This window comes from Oncorhynchus nerka, linkage group LG13 (genome assembly GCF_034236695.1).
Source record: "Oncorhynchus nerka isolate Pitt River linkage group LG13, Oner_Uvic_2.0, whole genome shotgun sequence".
Lineage (NCBI taxonomy): Eukaryota > Metazoa > Chordata > Actinopteri > Salmoniformes > Salmonidae > Oncorhynchus > Oncorhynchus nerka.
The window spans coordinates 22,682,630-22,704,436 of NC_088408.1; the positions used below are offsets into that span (position 1 = coordinate 22,682,630).

The following is a 21,807-nucleotide window of genomic DNA, read 5'->3' on the forward strand; positions in this document are numbered from 1 at the left end:
GTTTGTTACTAAAACAATCTCTATTTGTTACTGTTTGACTAAAACAATCTCTATTTGTTACTGTTTGACTAAAACAATCTCTATTTGTTACTGTTTGACTAAAACAATCTCTATTTGTTACTGCTCAACTAAAACAATCTCTATTTGTTACTGTTTGACTAAAACAATCTCTATTTGTTACTGCTCAACTAAAACAATCTCTATTTTACTGTTTGACTAAAACAATCTCTATTTGTTACTGTTTGACTAAAACAATCTCTATTTGTTACTGTTTGACTAAAACAATCTCTATTTGTTACTGTTTGACTAAAACAATCTCTATTTGTTACTGTTTGACTAAAACAATCTCTATTTGTTACTGTTCAACTAAAACAATCTCTATTTGTTACTGTTCAACTAAAACAATCTCTATTTGTTACTGTTTGACTAAAACAATCTCTATTTGTTACTGCTCAACTAAAACAATCTCTATTTGTTACTGTTTGACTAAAACAATCTCTATTTGTTACTGTTTGACTAAAACAATCTCTATTTGTTACTGTTTGACTAAAACAATCTCTATTTGTTACTGTTCAACTAAAACAATCTCTATTTGTTACTGCTCAACTAAAACAATCTCTATTTGTTACTGTTTGACTAAAACAATCTCTATTTGTTACTGTTTGACTAAAACAATCTCTATTTGTTACTGCTTTAAAACAATCTCTATTTGTTACTGCTAAAACAATAACTAAAACAATCTCTATTTGTTACTGTTTGACTAAAACAATCTCTATTTGTTACTGTTTGACTAAAACAATCTCTATTTGTTACTGTTTGACTAAAACAATCTCTATTTGTTACTGTTTGACTAAAACAATCTCTATTTGTTACTGTTTGACTAAAACAATCTCTTTGTTACTGTTTGAAAACAATCTCTATTTGTTACTGCTCAACTAAAACAATCTCTATTTGTTACTGTTTGACTAAAACAATCTCTATTTGTTACTGTTTGACTAAAACAATCTCTATTTGTTACTGTTTGACTAAAACAATCTCTATTTGTTACTGTTTGACTAAAACAATCTCTATTTGTTACTGCTCAACTAAAACAATCTCTATTTGTTACTGTTTGACTAAAACAATCTCTATTTGTTACTGTTTGACTAAAACAATCTCTATTTGTTACTGCTCAACTAAAACAATCTCTATTTGTTACTGCTCAACTAAAACAATCTCTATTTGTTACTGTTTGACTAAAACAATCTCTATTTGTTACTGTTTGACTAAAACAATCTCTATTTGTTACTGTTTGACTAAAACAATCTCTATTTGTTACTGCTCAACTAAAACAATCTCTATTTGTTACTGTTTGACTAAAACAATCTCTATTTGTTACTGCTCAACTAAAACAATCTCTATTTGTTACTGCTCAACTAAAACAATCTCTATTTGTTACTGTTTGACTAAAACAATCTCTATTTGTTACTGTTTGACTAAAACAATCTCTATTTGTTACTGTTTGACTAAAACAATCTCTATTTGTTACTGTTTGACTAAAACAATCTCTATTTGTTACTGTTTGACTAAAACAATCTCTATTTGTTACTGTTTGACTAAAACAATCTCTATTTGTTACTGCTCAACTAAAACAATCTCTATTTGTTACTGCTCAACTAAAACAATCTCTATTTGTTACTGTTTGACTAAAACAATCTCTATTTGTTACTGTTTGACTAAAACAATCTCTATTTGTTACTGTTTGACTAAAACAATCTCTATTTGTTACTGCTCAACTAAAACAATCTCTATTTGTTACTGCTTGACTAAAACAATCTCTATTTGTTACTGTTTGACTAAAACAACTAAAACAATCTCTATTTGTTACTGACTAAAACAATCTTTGACTAAAACAATCTCTATTTGTTACTGTTCAACTAAAACAATCTCTATTTGTTACTGTTTGACTAAAACAATCTCTATTTGTTACTGTTTGACTAAAACAATCTCTATTTGTTACTGTTTGACTAAAACAATCTCTATTTGTTACTGTTTGACTAAAACAATCTCTATTTGTTACTGCTCAACTAAAACAATCTCTATTTGTTACTGTTTGACTAAAACAATCTCTATTTGTTACTGCTCAACTAAAACAATCTCTATTTGTTACTGTTTGACTAAAACAATCTCTATTTGTTACTGCTCAACTAAAACAATCTCTATTTGTTACTGTTTGACTAAAACAATCTCTATTTATTACTGTTTGACTAAAACAATCTCATTTGTTACTACTAAAACAATCTCTATTTGTTACTGTTTGACTAAAACAATCTCTATTTGTTACTGCTCAACTAAAACAATCTCTATTTGTTACTAAAAACAACTTTGACTAAAACAATCTCTATTTGTTACTGTTTGACTAAAACAATCTCTATTTGTTACTGCTCAACTAAAACAATCTCTATTTGTTACTGTTTGACTAAAACAATCTCTATTTGTTACTGCTCAACTAAAACAATCTCTATTTGTTACTGTTTGACTAAAACAATCTCTATGTGTTACTGCTCAACTGCTGACTAAAACAATCTCTATTTGTTACTGTTTGACTAAAACAATCTCTATTTGTTACTGCTCAACTAAAACAATCTCTATTTGTTACTGTTTGACTAAAACAATCTCTATTTGTTACTGTTACTAAAACAATCTCTATTTGTTAACTAAAACAATCTCTATTTGTTTGTTATCTATTTGTTTGACTAAAACAATCTCTATTTGTTACTGTTTGACTAAAACAATCTCTATTTGTTACTGTTTGACTAAAACAATCTCTATTTGTTACTGTTTGACTAAAACAATCTCTATTTGTTACTGCTCAACTAAAACAATCTCTATTTGTTACTGTTTGACTAAAACAATCTCTATTTGTTACTGCTCAACTAAAACAATCTCTATTTGTTACTGTTTGACTAAAACAATCTCTATTTGTTACTGTTTGACTAAAACAATCTCTATTTGTTACTGTTTGACTAAAACAACTAAAACTAAAATCTCTATTTGTTACTGTTTGACTAAAACAATCTCTATTTGTTACTGCTCAACTAAAACAATCTCTATTTGTTACTGCTCAACTAAAACAATCTCTATTTGTTACTGTTCGACTAAAACAATCTCTATTTGTTACTGCTCAACTAAAACAATCTCTATTTGTTACTGCTCAACTAAAACAATCTCTATTTGTTACTGTTTGACTAAAACAATCTCTATTTGTTACTGTTTGACTAAAACAATCTCTATTTGTTACTGTTTGACTAAAACAATCTCTATTTGTTACTGTTTGACTAAAACAATCTCTATTTGTTACTGCTCAACTAAAACAATCTCTATTTGTTACTGTTTGACTAAAACAATCTCTATTTGTTACTGTTTGACTAAAACAATCTCTATTTGTTAGTGCTCAACTAAAACAATCTCTATTTGTTACTGTTTGACTAAAACAATCTCTATTTGTTACTGTTTGACTAAAACAATCTCTATTTGTTACTGTTTGACTAAAACAATCTCTATTTGTTACTGCTCAACTAAAACAATCTCTATTTGTTACTGTTTGACTAAAACAATCTCTATTTGTTACTGCTCAACTAAAACAATCTCTATTTGTTACTGTTTGACTAAAACAATCTCTATTTGTTACTGTTTGACTAAAACAATCTCTATTTGTTACTGTTTGACTAAAACAATCTCTATTTGTTACTGTTTGACTAAAACAATCTCTATGTGTTACTGCTCGACTAAAACAATCTCTATTTGTTACTGCTCAACTAAAACAATCTCTATTTGTTACTGCTCAACTAAAACAATCTCTATTTGTTACTGTTCGACTAAAACAATCTCTATTTGTTACTGTTTGACTAAAACAATCTCTATTTGTTACTGCTCAACTAAAACAATCTCTATTTGTTACTGCTCAACTAAAACAATCTCTATTTGTTACTGTTCGACTAAAACAATCTCTATTTGTTACTGCTCAACTAAAACAATCTCTATTTGTTACTGCTCAACTAAAACAATCTCTATTTGTTACTGTTTGACTAAAACAATCTCTATTTGTTACTGTTTGACTAAAACAATCTCTATTTGTTACTGTTTGACTAAAACAATCTCTATTTGTTACTGTTTGACTAAAACAATCTCTATTTGTTACTGCTCAACTAAAACAATCTCTATTTGTTACTGTTTGACTAAAACAATCTCTATTTGTTACTGTTTGACTAAAACAATCTCTATTTGTTAGTGCTCAACTAAAACAATCTCTATTTGTTACTGTTTGACTAAAACAATCTCTATTTGTTACTGTTTGACTAAAACAATCTCTATTTGTTACTGTTTGACTAAAACAATCTCTATTTGTTAGTGCTCAACTAAAACAATCTCTATTTGTTACTGTTTGACTAAAACAATCTCTATTTGTTACTGCTCAACTAAAACAATCTCTATTTGTTACTGTTTGACTAAAACAATCTCTATTTGTTACTGTTTGACTAAAACAATCTCTATTTGTTACTGTTTGACTAAAACAATCTCTATTTGTTACTGTTTGACTAAAACAATCTCTATTTGTTACTGTTTGACTAAAACAATCTCTATTTGTTACTGCTCAACTAAAACAATCTCTATTTGTTACTGCTCAACTAAAACAATCTCTATTTGTTACTGCTCAACTAAAACAATCTCTATTTGTTACTGTTCGACTAAAACAATCTCTATTTGTTACTGTTTGACTAAAACAATCTCTATGTGTTACTGCTCAACTAAAACAATCTCTATTTGTTACTGTTTGACTAAAACAATCTCTATTTGTTACTGTTTGACTAAAACAATCTCTATTTGTTACTGTTTGACTAAAACAATCTCTATTTGTTACTGTTTGACTAAAACAATCTCTATTTGTTACTGTTTGACTAAAACAATCTCTATTTGTTAGTGCTCAACTAAAACAATCTCTATTTGTTACTGTTTGACTAAAACAATCTCTATTTGTTAGTGCTCAACTAAAACAATCTCTATTTGTTACTGTTTGACTAAAACAATCTCTATTTGTTACTGTTTGACTAAAACAATCTCTATTTGTTACTGTTTGACTAAAACAATCTCTATTTGTTACTGCTCAACTAAAACATTCTCTATTTGTTACTGCTTGACTAAAACAATCTCTATTTGTTACTGTTTGACTAAAACAATCTCTATTTGTTACTGCTCAACTAAAACAATCTCTATTTGTTACTGTTTGACTAAAACAATCTCTATTTGTTACTGTTTGACTAAAACAATCTCTATTTGTTACTGTTTGACTAAAACAATCTCTATTTGTTACTGTTTGACTAAAACAATCTCTATTTGTTACTGTTTGACTAAAACAATCTCTATTTGTTACTGTTTGACTAAAACAATCTCTATTTGTTACTGCTCAACTAAAACAATCTCTATTTGTTACTGTTTGACTAAAACAATCTCTATTTGTTACTGTTTGACTAAAACAATCTCTATTTGTTACTGTTTGACTAAAACAATCTCTATTTGTTACTGTTTGACTAAAACAATCTCTATTTGTTACTGCTCAACTAAAACAATCTCTATTTGTTACTGTTTGACTAAAACAATCTCTATTTGTTACTGTTTGACTAAAACAATCTCTATTTGTTACTGTTTGACTAAAACAATCTCTATTTGTTACTGTTTGACTAAAACAATCTCTATTTGTTACTGCTCAACTTAAATAATCTTGGTCGAAAGCCTAAAGACCAAACAATTGACCAGTCATACTAATTGGGATCAGCCCTAAACTGTATCTGTTTTAGTATACCCTCATTACTCAAATACCTGGCGAAGCCCTCTTCCCACTTCTGACCTGCAGGATGACAAGATGAGCAGAACAACAGAGATAACAGCCAGAGAGAGTAGAAATACTGGAACACAACATGTTAAATGTTGTCAGTTTTGTAGTATGGTGTGGACGTTTAGCTGAGTGTTAGGTTGAAGAGCTAAACCCATTAGAGTTGAAACCTGTTCGTCTCCAGAGCTGCTGCTAAAAGAAGCAGACAGGCTGTGTCCTGCTGATTGATCACTAGTGTATCCTGCTGATTGATCACTAGTGTAACCTGCTGATTGATCACTAGTGTATCCTGCTGATTGATCACTAGTGTAACCTGCTGATTGATCACTAGTGTATCCTGCTGATTGATCACTAGTGTAACCTGCTGATTGATCACTAGTGTAACCTGCTGATTGATCACTAGTGTATCCTGCTGATTGATCACTAGTGTAACCTGCTGATTGATCACTAGTGTATCCTGCTGATTGATCACTAGTGTAACCTGCTGATTGATCACTAGTGTAACCTGCTGATTGATCACTAGTGTAACCTGCTGATTGATCACTAGTGTATCCTGCTGATTGATCACTAGTGTATCCTGCTGATTGATCACTAGTGTATCCTGCTGATTGATCACTAGTGTATCCTGCTGATTGATCACTAGTGTATCCTGCTGATTGATCAGTAGTGTATCCTGCTGATTGATCACTAGTGTAACCTGCTGATTGATCACTAGTGTATCCTGCTGATTGATCACTAGTGTATCCTGCTGATTGATCACTAGTGTAACCTGCTGATTGATCACTAGTGTATCCTGCTGATTGATCACTAGTGTAACCTGCTGATTGATCACTAGTGTAACCTGCTGATTGATCACTAGTGTATCCTGCTGATTGATCACTAGTGTATCCTGCTGATTGATCACTAGTGTAACCTGCTGATTGATCACTAGTGTAACCTGCTGATTGATCACTAGTGTATCCTGCTGATTGATCACTAGTGTAACCTGCTGATTGATCACTAGTGTATCCTGCTGATTGATCACTAGTGTATCCTGCTGATTGATCACTAGTGTAACCTGCTGATTGATCACTAGTGTAACCTGCTGATTGATCACTAGTGTATCCTGCTGATTGATCACTAGTGTATCCTGCTGATTGATCACTAGTGTAACCTGCTGATTGATCACTAGTGTATCCTGCTGATTGATCACTAGTGTAACCTGCTGATTGATCACTAGTGTATCCTGCTGATTGATCACTAGTGTAACCTGCTGATTGATCACTAGTGTATCCTGCTGATTGATCACTAGTGTAACCTGATGATTGATCACTAGTGTAACCTGATGATTGATCACTAGTGTATCCTGCTGATTGATCACTAGTGTAACCTGATGATTGATCACTAGTGTAACCTGATGATTGATCACTAGTGAGGGTAGGCAACAACATCTCCTCCCCACTGATCCTCAACACGGGGGCCCCACAAGGGTGCGTTCTGAGCCCTCTCCTGTACTCCGTTCACCCACGACTGCGTGGCCACGCACGCCTCCAACTCAATCATCAAGTTTGCGGACGACACAACAGTGGTAGGCTTGATTACCAACAACGACGAGACGGCCTACAGGGAGGAGGTGAGGGCCCTCGGAGTGTGGTGTCAGGAAAATAACCTCACACTCAACGTCAACAAAACTAAGGAGATGATTGTGGACTTCAGGAAACAGCAGAGGGAACACCCCCCTATCCACATCGATGGAACAGTAGTGGAGAGGGTAGCAAGTTTTAAGTTCCTCGGCATACACATCACAGACAAACTGAATTGGTCCACTCACACTGACAGCGTCGTGAAGAAGGCGCAGCAGCGCCTCTTCAACCTCAGGAGGCTGAAGAAATTCGGCTTGTCACCAAAAGCACTCACAAACTTCTACAGATGCACAATCGAGAGCATCCTGGCGGGCTGTATCACCGCCTGGTACGGCAACTGCTCCGCCCTCAACCGTAAGGCTCTCCAGAGGGTAGTGAGGTCTGCACAACGCATCACCGGGGCAAACTACCTGCCCTCCAGGACACCTACACCACCCGATGTTACAGGAAGGCCATAAAGATCATCAAGGACATCAACCACCCGAACCACTGCCTGTTCACCCCGCTATCATCCAGAAGGCGAGGTCAGTACAGGTGCATCAAAGCTGGGACTGAGAGACTGAAAAACAGCTTCTATCTCAAGGCTATCAGACTGTTAAACAGCCACCATTGAGTGGCTGCTGCCAACACACTGTCATTGACACTGACCCAACTCCAGCCACTTTAATAATGGGAATTGATGGGAAATGATGTAAATATATCAATAGCCACTTTAAACAATGCTACCTTATATAATGTTACTTACCCTACATTATTCATCTCATATGCATACGTATATACTGTACTCTACATCATCGACTGCATCCTTATGTAATACATGTATCACTAGCCACTTTAACTATGCCACTTTGTTTACTTTGTCTACATACTCATCTCATATGTATATACTGTACTCGATACCATCTACTGTTTGCTGCTCTGTACCATCACTCACTCATATATCCTTATGTACATATTCTTTATCTTCTTACACTGTGTATAAGACAGTAGTTTTAGAATTGTTAGTTAGATTACTTGTTGGTTATCACTGCATTGTCGGAACTAGAAGCACAAGCATTTCGCTACACTCGCATTAACATCTGCTAACCATGTGTATGTGACAAATAAAATTTGATTTGATTTGATTTGATTTAGTGTAACCTGCTGATTGATCACTAATGTAACCTGCTGATTGATCACTAGTGTAACCTGCTGATTGATCACTAGTGTAACCTGCTGATTGATCACTAGTGTATCCTGCTGATTGATCACTAGTGTAACCTGCTGATTGATCACTAATGTAACCTGCTGATTGATCACTAGTGTAACCTGCTGATTGATCACTAGTGTAACCTGCTGATTGATCACTAGTGTATCCTGCTGATTGATCACTAGTGTAACCTGCTGATTGATCACTAGTGTAACCTGCTGATTCACAGGAGGCTGCTGAGGGGAGGACGGCTCATAATATGGCTGGAATGGAGTGAATGGGATCAAACTATGTGTTTGATGTGTTTTAGACAGTTAAGTACGCTCCGTTCCAGTTACTACTATAAACCTTCCTCCCCAGTTATGTGGGGTGTGTGTGTGTCTAAACTGGAGGGCCACTGAAATCAATCTCAGGGACAAAGGCTGTTTCAATCCCAGACTATAAGGACCGATGACACACACTGAGTCACCCTACAATCCATACTCTGGTGCACTTAGAGCGTATGTGTGTGTGATCAATCGTACAACCCAGAGGCAAAGGATGTTGTAATAACTAATAAGTGCTTCTAGCTTCCCGATTTAAAATCACTCAAACATCAAATAGCATTTCTACATGCAGTAATCTGGTGCATGAAGCTGAATAAAAGCTGCATTTGACACTTCAAACCCTCCAGCTCTCCTGACGGACATGCTCCCTTTAAATCATACACATCACTTGCACAGACACGTACACGCACACGCACACACACACACACTAAACCAGCATCCTTTGATCAATGATCTCCATAGCGGGGTATCCAGGGAAATAAACGCTAACACAAGAGGCCAATTAGCCTCTCTCAACTGCACATGCACACAGAACTAACGACTGTCACATGCACACACACACACACACACACACCGACAGGCGCAAACACGTGCATGTGCACACACCTATCTCCCTCTGTGGTAAAATCCCTCTGTCATACAGCTGAACAGCTCAGGCGTACGACTAAAACACATATCCCCCCACCAGCATACACCACTCCCAACTACCAATACAAACACAAATGAAATAGCAACATACTGTACACAAAGGCAAACATGCTTGGGGCTTTAATGCGTTAGCTCGCTAACATGCTAATATTCTAACTGAAGCTAACTCCCCTCTTTACTCCTATATTGCATGGAACACATTCAATCGCTAATTTGCTAGCTCATTTATGCTAATTAATGCAGCTCTGCCCTCTGCAGACTTTCACGGCTAATTAACAGTGTTCTCTCTGTGACATCGGAGCTAGCCGGATCCCTGGGGAGACCACAGAGGACAGCTTTAAACTCGTACAGACTTCACCTCTGCAGGGACACTGGAGAGGGTAAACTGATCCTAGATCTGTGGCTGTAGGGCTCCTTCTACCTACCCTGTGGCTGGGGACAGTGGGAACTTGTATCATAACCACGACACGGTGACCAACTGTGACTGCTGTGTGGATGTCTGACTGGTTTTTAAGAAACAAATTAGCCCTGTTGTGTGTTGAGAGTGTATCAAAGCCTTGTATAATCTCTTCTACCAGCTCTGTGTCTGAGTGTAACGAACGTCTGAATGCTTTCCCTACGGTCACATAAAACCCTTTAAACACTGTAAAAACCTGCCAATATTAGGTAGACTCCCCTCACAAACAGAGGCTTACACTTTAAGGTAGTACTAGTTTGTAAGTCACTTGTCACGTTCTTTCAAAATCGAACCCAGAAGCAGACCAGGACAAGGAGAGTAGGAAGGTGAGTTTTTATTTACAAGTGACTGTGAATGGGTAGATATATCCAGGTGGCGTAGCGGGCAGCGGTGGTGAGTTGATGGGAGTAAATAGGTGGATCCAATGGGGTAGCGGAATCCTCCGATGACCAGGCGGGAATGGGGTAAATGATCCGGGTGAGTAACTGAAGACAGAACAAACGGAGGTAAGTTTAAGGCAAGCAATACGTAAAAAACAACAAAACAAATTCTATCCAACTTGAGGCTGATACTATGGCACAACATAATGTTCATGGCTAACGATCCGGCAGGGAATGGATGTCAGGTCAGAGCTTTTGAAGGGGAGAGGTGATGATCAGGACAGGTGTGCAGATTACTGATGGGATACAGGTGCGGGTGAACATCGATCTCCCAACAAGCTAATTCGCCCGGCAACCAGACAGGGTGCGTTCCAGGACACCGGAAACACACTCCAGGACAGAAACACAGGCAAACACAGACTCAGGAAGCGGGATTCGTGACAGTACCCCCCCCTCCGACGAACGTCACCGGGCGGACTACCTGGAGCGCCAGGGTGGAGGCGGTAGAAGTCATGAAGCAGGTCGTCATCAAGGATCTGACGCCGAGGAATCAAACTCCTCTCCTCTGGACCATATCCTTCCCAATCCACGAGATATTGGAAACCTCGACCCCGCCGTCTGGAATCCATTATGCGGCGCACCGTGTAGACAGGACCACCTCCGATCATCCGAGGAGGAGGAGGACGAGGAGGAGGGGGCAACAGAGGACTGAGGAGAACCGGCTTGAGGCAGGAGACATGAAAGGTGGGGTGTACTCGAAGCGTTGCCGGCAATTTAAGTCGGACCACAACAGGGTTAATGATTCTCTCCACCACAAACGGACCAATGAACCTTGGTGAGTTTCCTCGACTCAGTCCGTAGAGGAAGATCCCGTGTAGCCAACCAAACCTTATCTCCGATGGTATAAGCGGGAGCAGGATTACGGCGACGATTCGCCTGGATCTGATACCGGTCAGAAACTCTAAGGAGGACCTTCCTGGCCCGATGCCAGGTCCGGTGGCGACGATGAATGTGGGCCTGGACAGAAGGAACCGAAAGATCCCTCTCCTGAGAAGGAAACAAGGGAGGTTGGTATCCGTACAGGCATTGGAAGGGGGACATCCCAGTGGCAGATGAAGGAAGGGTATTATGGGCATACTCGACCCAGGGTAATTGAGATGACCAAGAGGTGGGATCAGAGGAGACAAGACAACGCAGCGTGGACTCCATCTTCTGGTTGGCTCTCTCCGCCTGACCATTAGATTGTGGGTGAAATCCAGAAGTGAGACTGACTGTAGCTCCAATGGCCAAACAGAAGGATCTCCAGACAGCAGAGGTAAACTGAGGACCACGGTCAGAAACAATGTCACTGGGCAATCCGTGGACCCTGAAAACCTCCCTAACCAGGATCTCGGACGCCTCCGTGGCAGATGGAAGCTTGGAGAGAGGGACAAAATGAGCAAACTTGCTGAATCTGTCCACAATGGTCAGAATGACCGTGTTCCCAACAGAAGGGGGCAATCCCGTGACAAAATCCAGGGCCAGATGCGACCAAGGTCGCCGAGGAATAGGTAGGGGGTGAAGAAGCCCAGAGCTGGGCCGATTGGTACTTTTGTTCTGAGCACAAACAGGACATGCGTCAACAAACCTCCGGGTATCTTCTCCCATGGCAGGCCACCAAAATCGTCTGCGCAGTAGCGCCATAGTCCGAGCAACGCCAGGGTGACAAGCTATCTTGCTGGCGTGGGACCACTGAAGAACAGCAGAACGGACCGACTCAGGCACGAACAACCGACCGGGTGGACCGTTACCGGGGCCGGGCTGCGTCCGAAGGGCCGCCCTCACATCCTCCTCAATCCTCCATGTAACGGCTCCCACGACAAGGTTCTGGGGAAGAATCGTCTCAGTCTTGGCCCCACTCTCATCCGTATTGGAGAACATCCGGGACAAGGCGTCCGCTTTGCCGTTCTTCGACCCAGGTCGGAACGTCAGGGAAAAATTGAAGCGTCCAAAAACAAAGCCCACCTGGCCTGACGGGAGTTGAGACGTTTAGCCGATTGCACGTAAGCCAGATTCTTGTGGTCAGTCCAGACCACAAACGGTTGCTCCGCTCCCTCCAACCAGTGACGCCACTCCTCCAAGGCAAGCTTCACAGCGAGAAGCTCCCGGTTACCCACATCGTAGTTTCTCTCAGCTGGTGAAAGACGACAAGAGTAGAAGGCGCAGGGATGGAGTTTACCGTCAGTGGAGCTACGCTGGGACAGGATGGCGCCCACTCCCACATCAGACGCGTCCACCTCAACAACAAACTGACGGGAAGTGTCAGGTTGAGAGAGAATCGGCGCGTTGGTGAATCGGCTCTTCAAGTTCAGAAATGCTCGGTCTGCCTCAGGAGTCCAACAGAAAATTCTGGTGCAAGACGTCAGAGCAGTTAAAGGGGCGGCCACCCGGCTGTAATCACGGATAAACCTCAGATAGAAGTTCGCAAATCCCAGGAATCTCTGGAGCTGCAATCTCGTACCGGGCCGGGCCCAATCCCGAACCGCCCGAACCTTCTCTTGGTCCATCTTGATCTCACCCCTGGAGATGATGTACCCGAGGAAGGATGTAGTGTGGGCGTGAAAATCACACTTCTCTGCCTTCACAAACAGACGGTTCTCCAATAACCGCTGCAGGACCTGCTTAACATGCTGGATGTGGCTGGAAAGCTCCTTGGAGAAAATCAGGATGTCATCCAGGTAAACGAACACAAACAGACCGATCATATCCCTCAGCACGTCATTCACCAAACCTTGTAACACTGCTGGAGCATTGGAAAGTCCAAACGGCATCACCTGGTACTCGAAATGTCCCATAGGTGTATTGAATCCAGTCAACCACTCGTCCCCCTCTTTGATCCGAACCAGATGATACACATTGCATAGATCAAGCTTCGTAAACACAGTAGCACCCTGTAAAGAATTGAAAGCGGAGCTCATCAAGGGCAAGGGGTACTTGTTCTTGACCGTAATATCATTCAACCCCCGATAATCAATACACGGTCGAAGAGAGCCATCCTTCTTACTCACAAAAAAAATCCAGCTCCCAGGGGTGATGACGAGGGACGAATGAGACCTGCAGCAAGAGACTCCTTTATGTAGGTCTCCAGGGCTTCCCGCTCAGGTCGAGAAATACTGTATAACCGTCCCTTGGGGAAGGCAGCTCCAGAGAACAGCTTAATTGTACAATCATAAGGTCGGTGGGGAGGAAGTGACTGAGCTTTCTGCTTACTGAACACCTCACCCAACTCGTGATATGTTTCAGGAACCAGGGACAAATCAGGAGGAGCAGACTCACTGACCCGACTGGGAACAGCATGAGAACAGGCAGTCCTGAGGCAGTTAGCATGGCACTCAATGCTCCAACTAGTTACCTTACCAGTCACCCAATCGAACGAAGGATTGTGTTCTCTTAGCCAGGGGTATCCAAGAACCAGAGGAACATGGGGGGAAGGCAAAATGAAAAAAGAAATAACCTCTGAATGATTCCCCGACAACAACATCTTAACCGGTTCAGTCCTCATAGTGATCCGTGCCAGACATTTACATTTACATTTAAGTCATTTAGCAGACGCTCTTATCCAGAGCGACTTACACTGCCGTTCAGAGTGGTTGCTTCAATGGCTTCCGGTAATTGCTCCTTGGAAAGCCCCAGCTGTTCCACTAAGTCGGCATCAATGAAGCTGTCATCGGCACCTGAATCGATGAAAGCGTTAATCGCTAAACTCTGATTCTTATTTATGAGGGTAGCAGGAAAACGAGGTCTGACAGGGCTCTTGAGAGGTTGAAACTGGCTCGCTAACAAACCTCCCAAACTTAACGAGCCGAGCAGTTTAACGGGCGCTGAGGACAAACGGAGATGTAATGTCCCAAGCTACCACAGTAGAGGCAGCTGTTGGTCTCACGTCTACGTTGGCGCTCGTCCTTAGTTAACCCGTGCCGCCCCACTTGCATAGGTTCAGGATCTGGCGGCAGGACTCCTCCACTAATCCCGTGTGAGGGAAAATGATCAACCCGTTCTGGTCCACTTCCTTACCCGAATGGTAACCGAGTCTCAGATTGATTAGATGGACCCCACTGCTTCTCCCTCCTTCTCTCTCGGAATCTATTATCTACCCGAATAGCTAAGGTGACCAAACTATCTAGGTCACTAGGCTCTGGATAGGAGATCAGCTCGTCCTTGAGTTGCTCCGACAACCCCTGGTAAAAAACGCTTGTAATGATTCCTCATTCCAACCACTCTCCACAGCCAATGTCCTGAATTCTATCACAAAGTCTGCCACACTGCGAGCTCCTTGGCGAAGAGAGAACAAACGTTTAGCTGCGTCCTTACCTCGGACTGGATGGTCAAAAGCTTTCTCATCTCTGCCGTGAAACCCTGGTATGGCGTCATGCATGTGTCCCGTCGTTCCCAAACAGCTGAAGCCCATTCCAGAGCTCTACCACGCAGCAGCTCAATAACAAAAGCTATCCTAGCCTTATCTGTGGCGTAAGAGTAGGGCTGCAGATCAAAAACTAACCCACACTGTAAAAGAAATGAACGGCATCCTCCCAGATCTCCCTCGTACTTCTCCGGTGTCGGAACCTTGGGCTCACGGAAGGAAACCGCACCAGACACGGCAGGTGAGATGGGTGAAACAGGTGGTGAATGAATCGCCGGCAAACTGAGCTGATCCTGGATTTGTGTCAAGCTAGCAGATAAGTTCTGGATTGAACCCGCTATCTCCTGTAGCGCCGTCTTGTGTTGTCCCAATGTCTTCCCCTGCTGGGTAATGGCATGGCAAACGGAGTCCAGGTCTGCTGGGTTCATCCTTGGCCGGATCGTTCTGTCACGTTCTTTCAAAATCGAACCCAGAAGCAGACCAGGACAAGGAGAGTAGGAAGAAGGTGAGTATTTATTTACAAGTGAATGTGAATGGGTAGATATATCCAGGTGGCGTAGCGGGCAGCGGTGGTGAGTTGATGGGAGTAAAAAGGTGGATCCAATGGGGTAGCGGAATCCTCCGATGACCAGGCGGGAATGGGGTAAATGATCCGGGTGAGTAACTGAAGACAGAACAAACGGAGGTAAGTTTAAGGCAAGCAATACGTAAAAAAACAACAAAACAAATTCTATCCAACTTGAGGCTGATACTATGGCACAACATAATGTTCATGGCTAACGATCCGGCAGGGAATGGATGTCAGGTCAGAGCTTTTGAAGGGGAGAGGTGATGATCAGGACAGGTGTGCAGATTACTGATGGGATACAGGTGCGGGTGAACATCGATCTCCCAACAAGCTAATTCGCCCGGCAACCAGACAGGGTGCGTTCCAGGACACCGGAAACACACTCCAGGACAGAAACACAGGCAAACACAGACTCAGGAAGCGGGATTCGTGACATCACTACAATGGCAGGTTGGATTGAAGGCTTCAAACGCTGTTAGGCTTTCCAGAGTTAAAGTTCACAGTAAGCTCATCAAAGGTTTATACAGATTTGATTTAGACATAACTGACTTGGACCAAATACTAAACTTTGGACGACTTTAATACACATATAAGTACATTTTCCCCATTTATTTTGGTCCCCTAAAGAAAGTGCACCTGATATGTTTTAAAATACCCTAATATTAAAGCTGGCAATCTGTACATTAAACTCATAGTCATGTATTATTTCAAATCCAAAGTGCTGAGTCTTCAACAATCAATGGGTACTTATCATTAATGTAAAAGTCCAAAATAGATGTACCAACTGGTTGCCCCTTTAAGACTGAGGATAAAAGGAGCCTGCTTAGGTCACTCTAACATTCATCTGATGAGAGAGAGAGAGAACAGGGAGGACTCCTGTCCTACTCCCCTCAGGCCCTGTTACTACTCCTGTCCTACTCCCCTCAGGCCCTGTTACTACTACTGTCCTACTCCTCTCAGGCCCTGTTACTACTCCTGTCCTACTCCCCTCAGGCCCTGTTACTACTCCTGTCCTACTCCCCTCAGGCCCTGTTACTACTCCTGTCCTACTCCTCTCAGGCCCTGTTACTACTCCTGTCCTACTACTCTCAGGCCCTGTTACTACTCCTGTCCTACTCCCCACAGGCCCTGTTACTACTCCTGTCATACTCCCATCAGGCCCTGTTACTACTCCTGTCCTACTCCCCCCAGGCCCTGTTACTACTCCTGTCCTACTCCCCTCAGGCCCTGTTACACCTCCTGTCCTACTACTCTCAGGCCCTGTTACTACTCCTGTCCTACTCCTCTCAGGCCCTGTTACTACTCCTGTCCTACTACTCTCAGGCCCTGTTACTACTCCTGTCCTACTCCCCTCAGGCCCTGTTACTACTGCTGTCCTACTCCTCTCAGGCCCTGTTACTACTCCTGTCCTACTCCTCTCAGGCCCTGTTACTACTCCTGTCCTACTCCCCCCAGGCCCTGTTACTACTCCTGTCATACTCCGCCCAGGCCCTGTTACTACTCCCCTCAGGCCCTGTTACTACTCCTGTCCTACTCCCCTCAGGCCCTGTTACTACTCCTGTCCTACTCCCCTCAGGCCCTGTTACTACTCCTGTCCTACTCCTCTCAGGCCCGGTTACTACTCCTGTCCAACTCCCCTCAGGCCCTGTTACTACTCCTGTCCTACTCCCCTCAGGCCCTGTTACTACTCCTGTCCTACTCCTCTCAGGCCCTGTTACTACTCCTGTCCTACTCCTCTCAGGCCCTGTTACTACTCCTGTCCTACTCCCCTCAGGCCCTGTTACACCTCCTGTCCTACTCCCCTCCGGCCCTGTTACTCCTCCTGTCCTACTCCTCTCAGGCCCTGTTACTACTCCTGTCCTACTCCCCTCAGGCCCTGTTACTACTCCTGTCCTACTCCTCTCAGGTCCTGTTACTTCTCCTGTCCTACTCCCCTCAGGCCCTGTTACTACTCCTGTCCTACTCCCCTCAGGCCCTGTTACTACTGCTGTCCTACTCCTCTCAGGCCCTGTTACTACTCCTGTCCTACTCCTCTCAGGCCCTGTTACTACTCCTGTCCTACTCCTCTCAGGCCCTGTTACTACTCCTGTCCTACTCTCCTCAGGCTCTGTTACTTCAGACCTGGGAAGAGGGCATGTGTGAGTGTGTGTGTGTGTGAGTGAGTGAGTGTGCATGAGTGTGTATGTGTCTGTGTGTGTGTGTGTGTGTGTGTGAGAGAGCAGATGGCAGTCTTTCCTCTGCCCCAGGCTATATAAATACTGCAGAGGGAAATCTGGCATTCAGACTCTGGGACGGCAGAGAGAGGGATGTGAGTGCGCGCGAGTGTGTGTGTATATGGAAGGGCGCACTGAACCGTGAGCCGGGGATGAAATGAGGGGAGGAAAACTGATGGTGTCTTGTTCTTGAAGAAATACATAGTGTACTCTGTTAGGTCAATTTGAAATCAAGAAACAATCAAATTTGGCCTGGGAAATATTGCTGAAGCACAGTTGACCTGTTGTCTGTTTGACCATCTAAAAAGTTAAAAGCAGCAGAAAACCACAGGCTCATAATATACCACAAGCCCATGGTCACAGAAAACCACAGGCTCATAATATACCACAACCCCATGGTCACAGAAAACCACAGGCTCATAATATACCACAAGCCCATGGTCACAGAAAACCACAGGCTCATAATATACCACAACCCCATGGTCACAGAAAACCACAGGCTCATAATATACCACAACCCCATGGTCACAGAAAACCACAGGCTCATAATATACCACAACCCCATGGTCACAGAGAACCACAGGCTCATAATATACCACAACCCCATGGTCACAGAAAACCACAGGCTCATAATATACCACAACCCCATGGTCACAGAAAACCACAGGCTCATATTGTGACACCACGATACTGAACAGTTTCTTTCCAGGACACACTACATCTAAACTGGTGTCTCCTGTCCTCGTAAACGACACCCTATTCCCTATATAGTGCACAGCCTTTGACCAGGGCCCATAAGGGGAATATGATTCCACTCCCCCCCCACCCCTAAAGCAGGCATCACTCTCACTGTCTGACTGTCTAGAAACTATTAGTAGAAGCAGCAGGACACGATGTGTACGTTCTGGCACGCTAGATACTGACTGCAACCACAGAGCTCTGAAACACACACACACTCTCTCTCCCTCTCTGTCTGACAGCAAAAGAAAGAAGGTAATGTATGAGGGAGGAATGACGTGTACGTGAGAGAGAGTTTGGGTTTTTAGAACTGTGTTGGCCCCTTGGATGCGGCTGAGGGGTTACTATGGTAACTGCCCTGCCAAACTCACCACCCCTCCGGAGAAGGGGGATGAATGTGTACTCTCAAAACACCAGAGTTCCTCTAAAACAATGAATGTGTGTGTGTGTGTGTGTGTGTGTGTGTGTGTGTGTGTGTGTGTGTGTGTGTGTGTGTGTGTGTGTGTGTGTGTGTGTGTGTGAGTGAGTGCATGTGTGTGTGTGAGTGAGTGAGTGCATGTGTGTGTGTGAGTGCATGTGTGTGTGTGAGTGAGTGCATGTGTGTGTGTGAGTGAGTGCGTGTGTGTGAGTGCATGTGTGTGTGAGTGCATGTGTCTGTGTGTGTGTGTGTGTGTGAGTGCATGTGTGTGTGTGTGTGAGTGCATGTGTGTGTGTGTGACTCATGCCAACCTTTCTGCGCCAGCATTTCATTGAGTTCATACTTGTCCAGCAGGCCCTGAACCTGTTCAGGTTTGAGAGGAGGGTAGAGGATTTCGTTGAGACGAGGGTCTCTCTGTCGGACGTTTATAAAGTCAGTCAGCTGCTCCACTGTCAGGTAGGGTTTGCTTTTAGCTCCACTAGGAGAGCAGAGGAGAGGAGAAGATGGAGGGAGATAGGAGAGGAGAGAGGGAGGAGAGGAGAGAGGGAGGAGAGCAGAGAAGAGGAGAGCAGAGGAGAGGAGAAAGGGAGAGAGGGAGAGGGAGAGGGAGGAGAGCAGAGGAGAGGAGAGCAGAGGAGAGGAGAAAATGGAGGGAGATAGGAGAGGAGAGAGGGAGAGGGAGGGAGGAGAGAAGAGAGGGAGGAGAGCAGAGGAGAGGAGAAGATGGAGGGAGATAGGAGAGGAGTGGAGAGAGGGAGGAGAGGAGAGAGGGAGGAGAGCAGAGGAGAGGAGAAAGGGAGAGAGGGAGGGAGGAGAGCAGAGGAGAGGAGAGCAGAGGAGAGGAGAAGATGGAGGGAGATAGTAGAGGAGAGAGGGAGAGGGAGGTGAGAAGAGAGGGAGGAGAGGAGAAGATGGAGGGAGATAGGAGAGGAGAGGAGAGGATGGAGGGAGGAGAGAAGAGAGGGAGGGGAGCAGGAGAGGAGAGGAGAAAGGGAGAGAGGGAGGAGAAGCAGGGAACAAGATGAGAGGAGATAAATGGATAGAAAGAGAATGAAAGAGGGAACGAGATGAGGAAAGGGAGGATCAAATGTTGTGTTAAGTCTCTCTCTCTCTCTCTCTCTCTCTCTTGCTCTCTCTCTCTCTCTCTCTCTCTCTTTCTCTCATATTAAAATGTTAGACAGAAGTGTCCAGTGGGCAGAAATTCCGGGTACACGGGTACAGCAGTAGACTCTGAAGATTGCTAGAAGGAAGAACGGCCAAGTGATTTACACTTTGAACATTAAAAAAAAGACACAAAACCATAAAGGACAAAGTTCATCATCAAATTGCTCTAGAGTGTGGCGATTTAGTTTCAACTCACTTTAAACTTGTTTAACAGGACTTTCCAAGTGTATTTCACTGTTTCGATGTCCTAATATGAACCTTAATAATGCTAAAGTGTAGCTTAAGAACTATGCTTGTTCGTTCTGGGTAGCTCTGAGTGACAGTTGTCTTACATTTCAGAGAAGATATTGTCTATTTCTGGTCGAGGACAGATGTTGGTGAGGAATACTTTGTAGAGCTCTGGAGTGAAGTCTTCTTGTGGGATACAATCACTCTGGAGAGAGAAAGAATCACAGGTGCCCGGTCAATATAGGCTTAGCTTTACAGTACAGTCAAAATGACACCAGAATGTTTAACAGGGTTCTAACTCCATCAATTCAGGAAGTACATTTACATTTACATTGACAGAACTGAAATGGAATTGACCCCATCATTTTGAAGGCAGTGGGTGGGTGGGTGGGTGGCAGGTGGCCTAGCTGTGAGAGCATTGGGCCAGTAACAGAAAGGTCCCTGGTCTGAATACCTGAGCTGACAAGGTGTAACATCTGTCGATATGCCCTTGAGCAAGGCACTTAACCCTAATGTGCTCCAGGGGAGCCGTACTACTATGGCTGACCCTGTAAAACAACACATTTCACTTCTCCGGTCTACGTGACAATACATCTTTTTTTACATGATTATTTTTTGTGAGGTTAGCAGCGCTAACGTTTAGTTTGAATTAACAGTACAAAGCAACACAACAAATCCCATCAGACCTTAAAACAGGCCTACCTCTCCCTACCCCTCCCTACCTCTCCCTACCTCTCCCCCTGCAGCTAATTATCTACACTCTGAGTTAATGTGTGCGTGTGTGTGTTTGTATGTGTGTGTATGTTTGCATGCGTTTGTGCGTACATTGGCGTATGAGTGTGTGTGTAAGCGTGCGTACACTGGCGTGTGTGTGTGTTACTAATTGCTTGCTATTCCTTGCAGACAGTGTTATTTTACTGTGACAAACATTAGAGGAACTACCGAGAATACAGAGGCTTTTCCCCTGTGACATCTGGCTGGGGGAAACAACTTCTGTCATCACACACAGACAGACACAGGCACACGTGCGAACACTCTCTCTCTCTCGCTCTCTCTCTCGCTCTCTCTCTCGCTCTCTCTCCCTCCCTCGCCCGAGGCTCATCTGTGTCAATAACTGAGACAAAAAAATGCTCTTATGATGAGAAATCATGTGAATGACTATAAAGGATAAATCCACACCAATTACATTCCTTAAATAGCAATTATGATCAGATCTGTACAATAGAGAGATGGAGAGAGAGAGAGAGAGAGAGAGAGGAGAGAGAGAGAGAGGGAGAGAGAGAGGGAGAGAGAGGGAGGCAGAGAGCGAGAGAGTGAGAGAGAGGCAGAGAGAGAGAGAGGCAGAGAGAGAGAGAGAGAGAGAGAGAGAGAGGAAGAGAGAGAGAGGCAGATAGAGGGAGAGAGAAAGGCAGAGAGAGGGAGGGAGAGAGGCAGAGAGAGGTAGGGAGAGAGGCAGAGAGAGGTAGGGAGAGAGGTAGAGAGGTAGAGAGGCAGAGAGAGGTAGGGAGAGAGGCAGAGAGGTAGAGAGGCAGAGAGAGGTAGGAAGAGAGGTAGAGAGGCAGAGGGGTAGGGAGAGAGGCAGAGAGAG

General features: G+C 43.0%; 1 protein-coding gene across 1 annotated transcript in view; it reads right to left on the reverse strand.

Annotated features, from left to right (window-relative positions):
- The window catches only part of LOC115140388 (1-phosphatidylinositol 4,5-bisphosphate phosphodiesterase beta-1-like), a 324,816-nt gene that overhangs the window by 93,224 nt on the left and 209,785 nt on the right, over nt 1-21,807 (reverse strand). Inside the window, exons 8-9 of the mRNA XM_065026264.1 lie at nt 20,324-20,424; nt 19,139-19,305 (exon numbers count right to left, since the gene is read on the reverse strand). Coding sequence (XP_064882336.1) covers nt 19,139-19,305; nt 20,324-20,424 — 268 coding nt within the window. The remainder of the gene's footprint in view (nt 1-19,138; nt 19,306-20,323; nt 20,425-21,807) is intronic.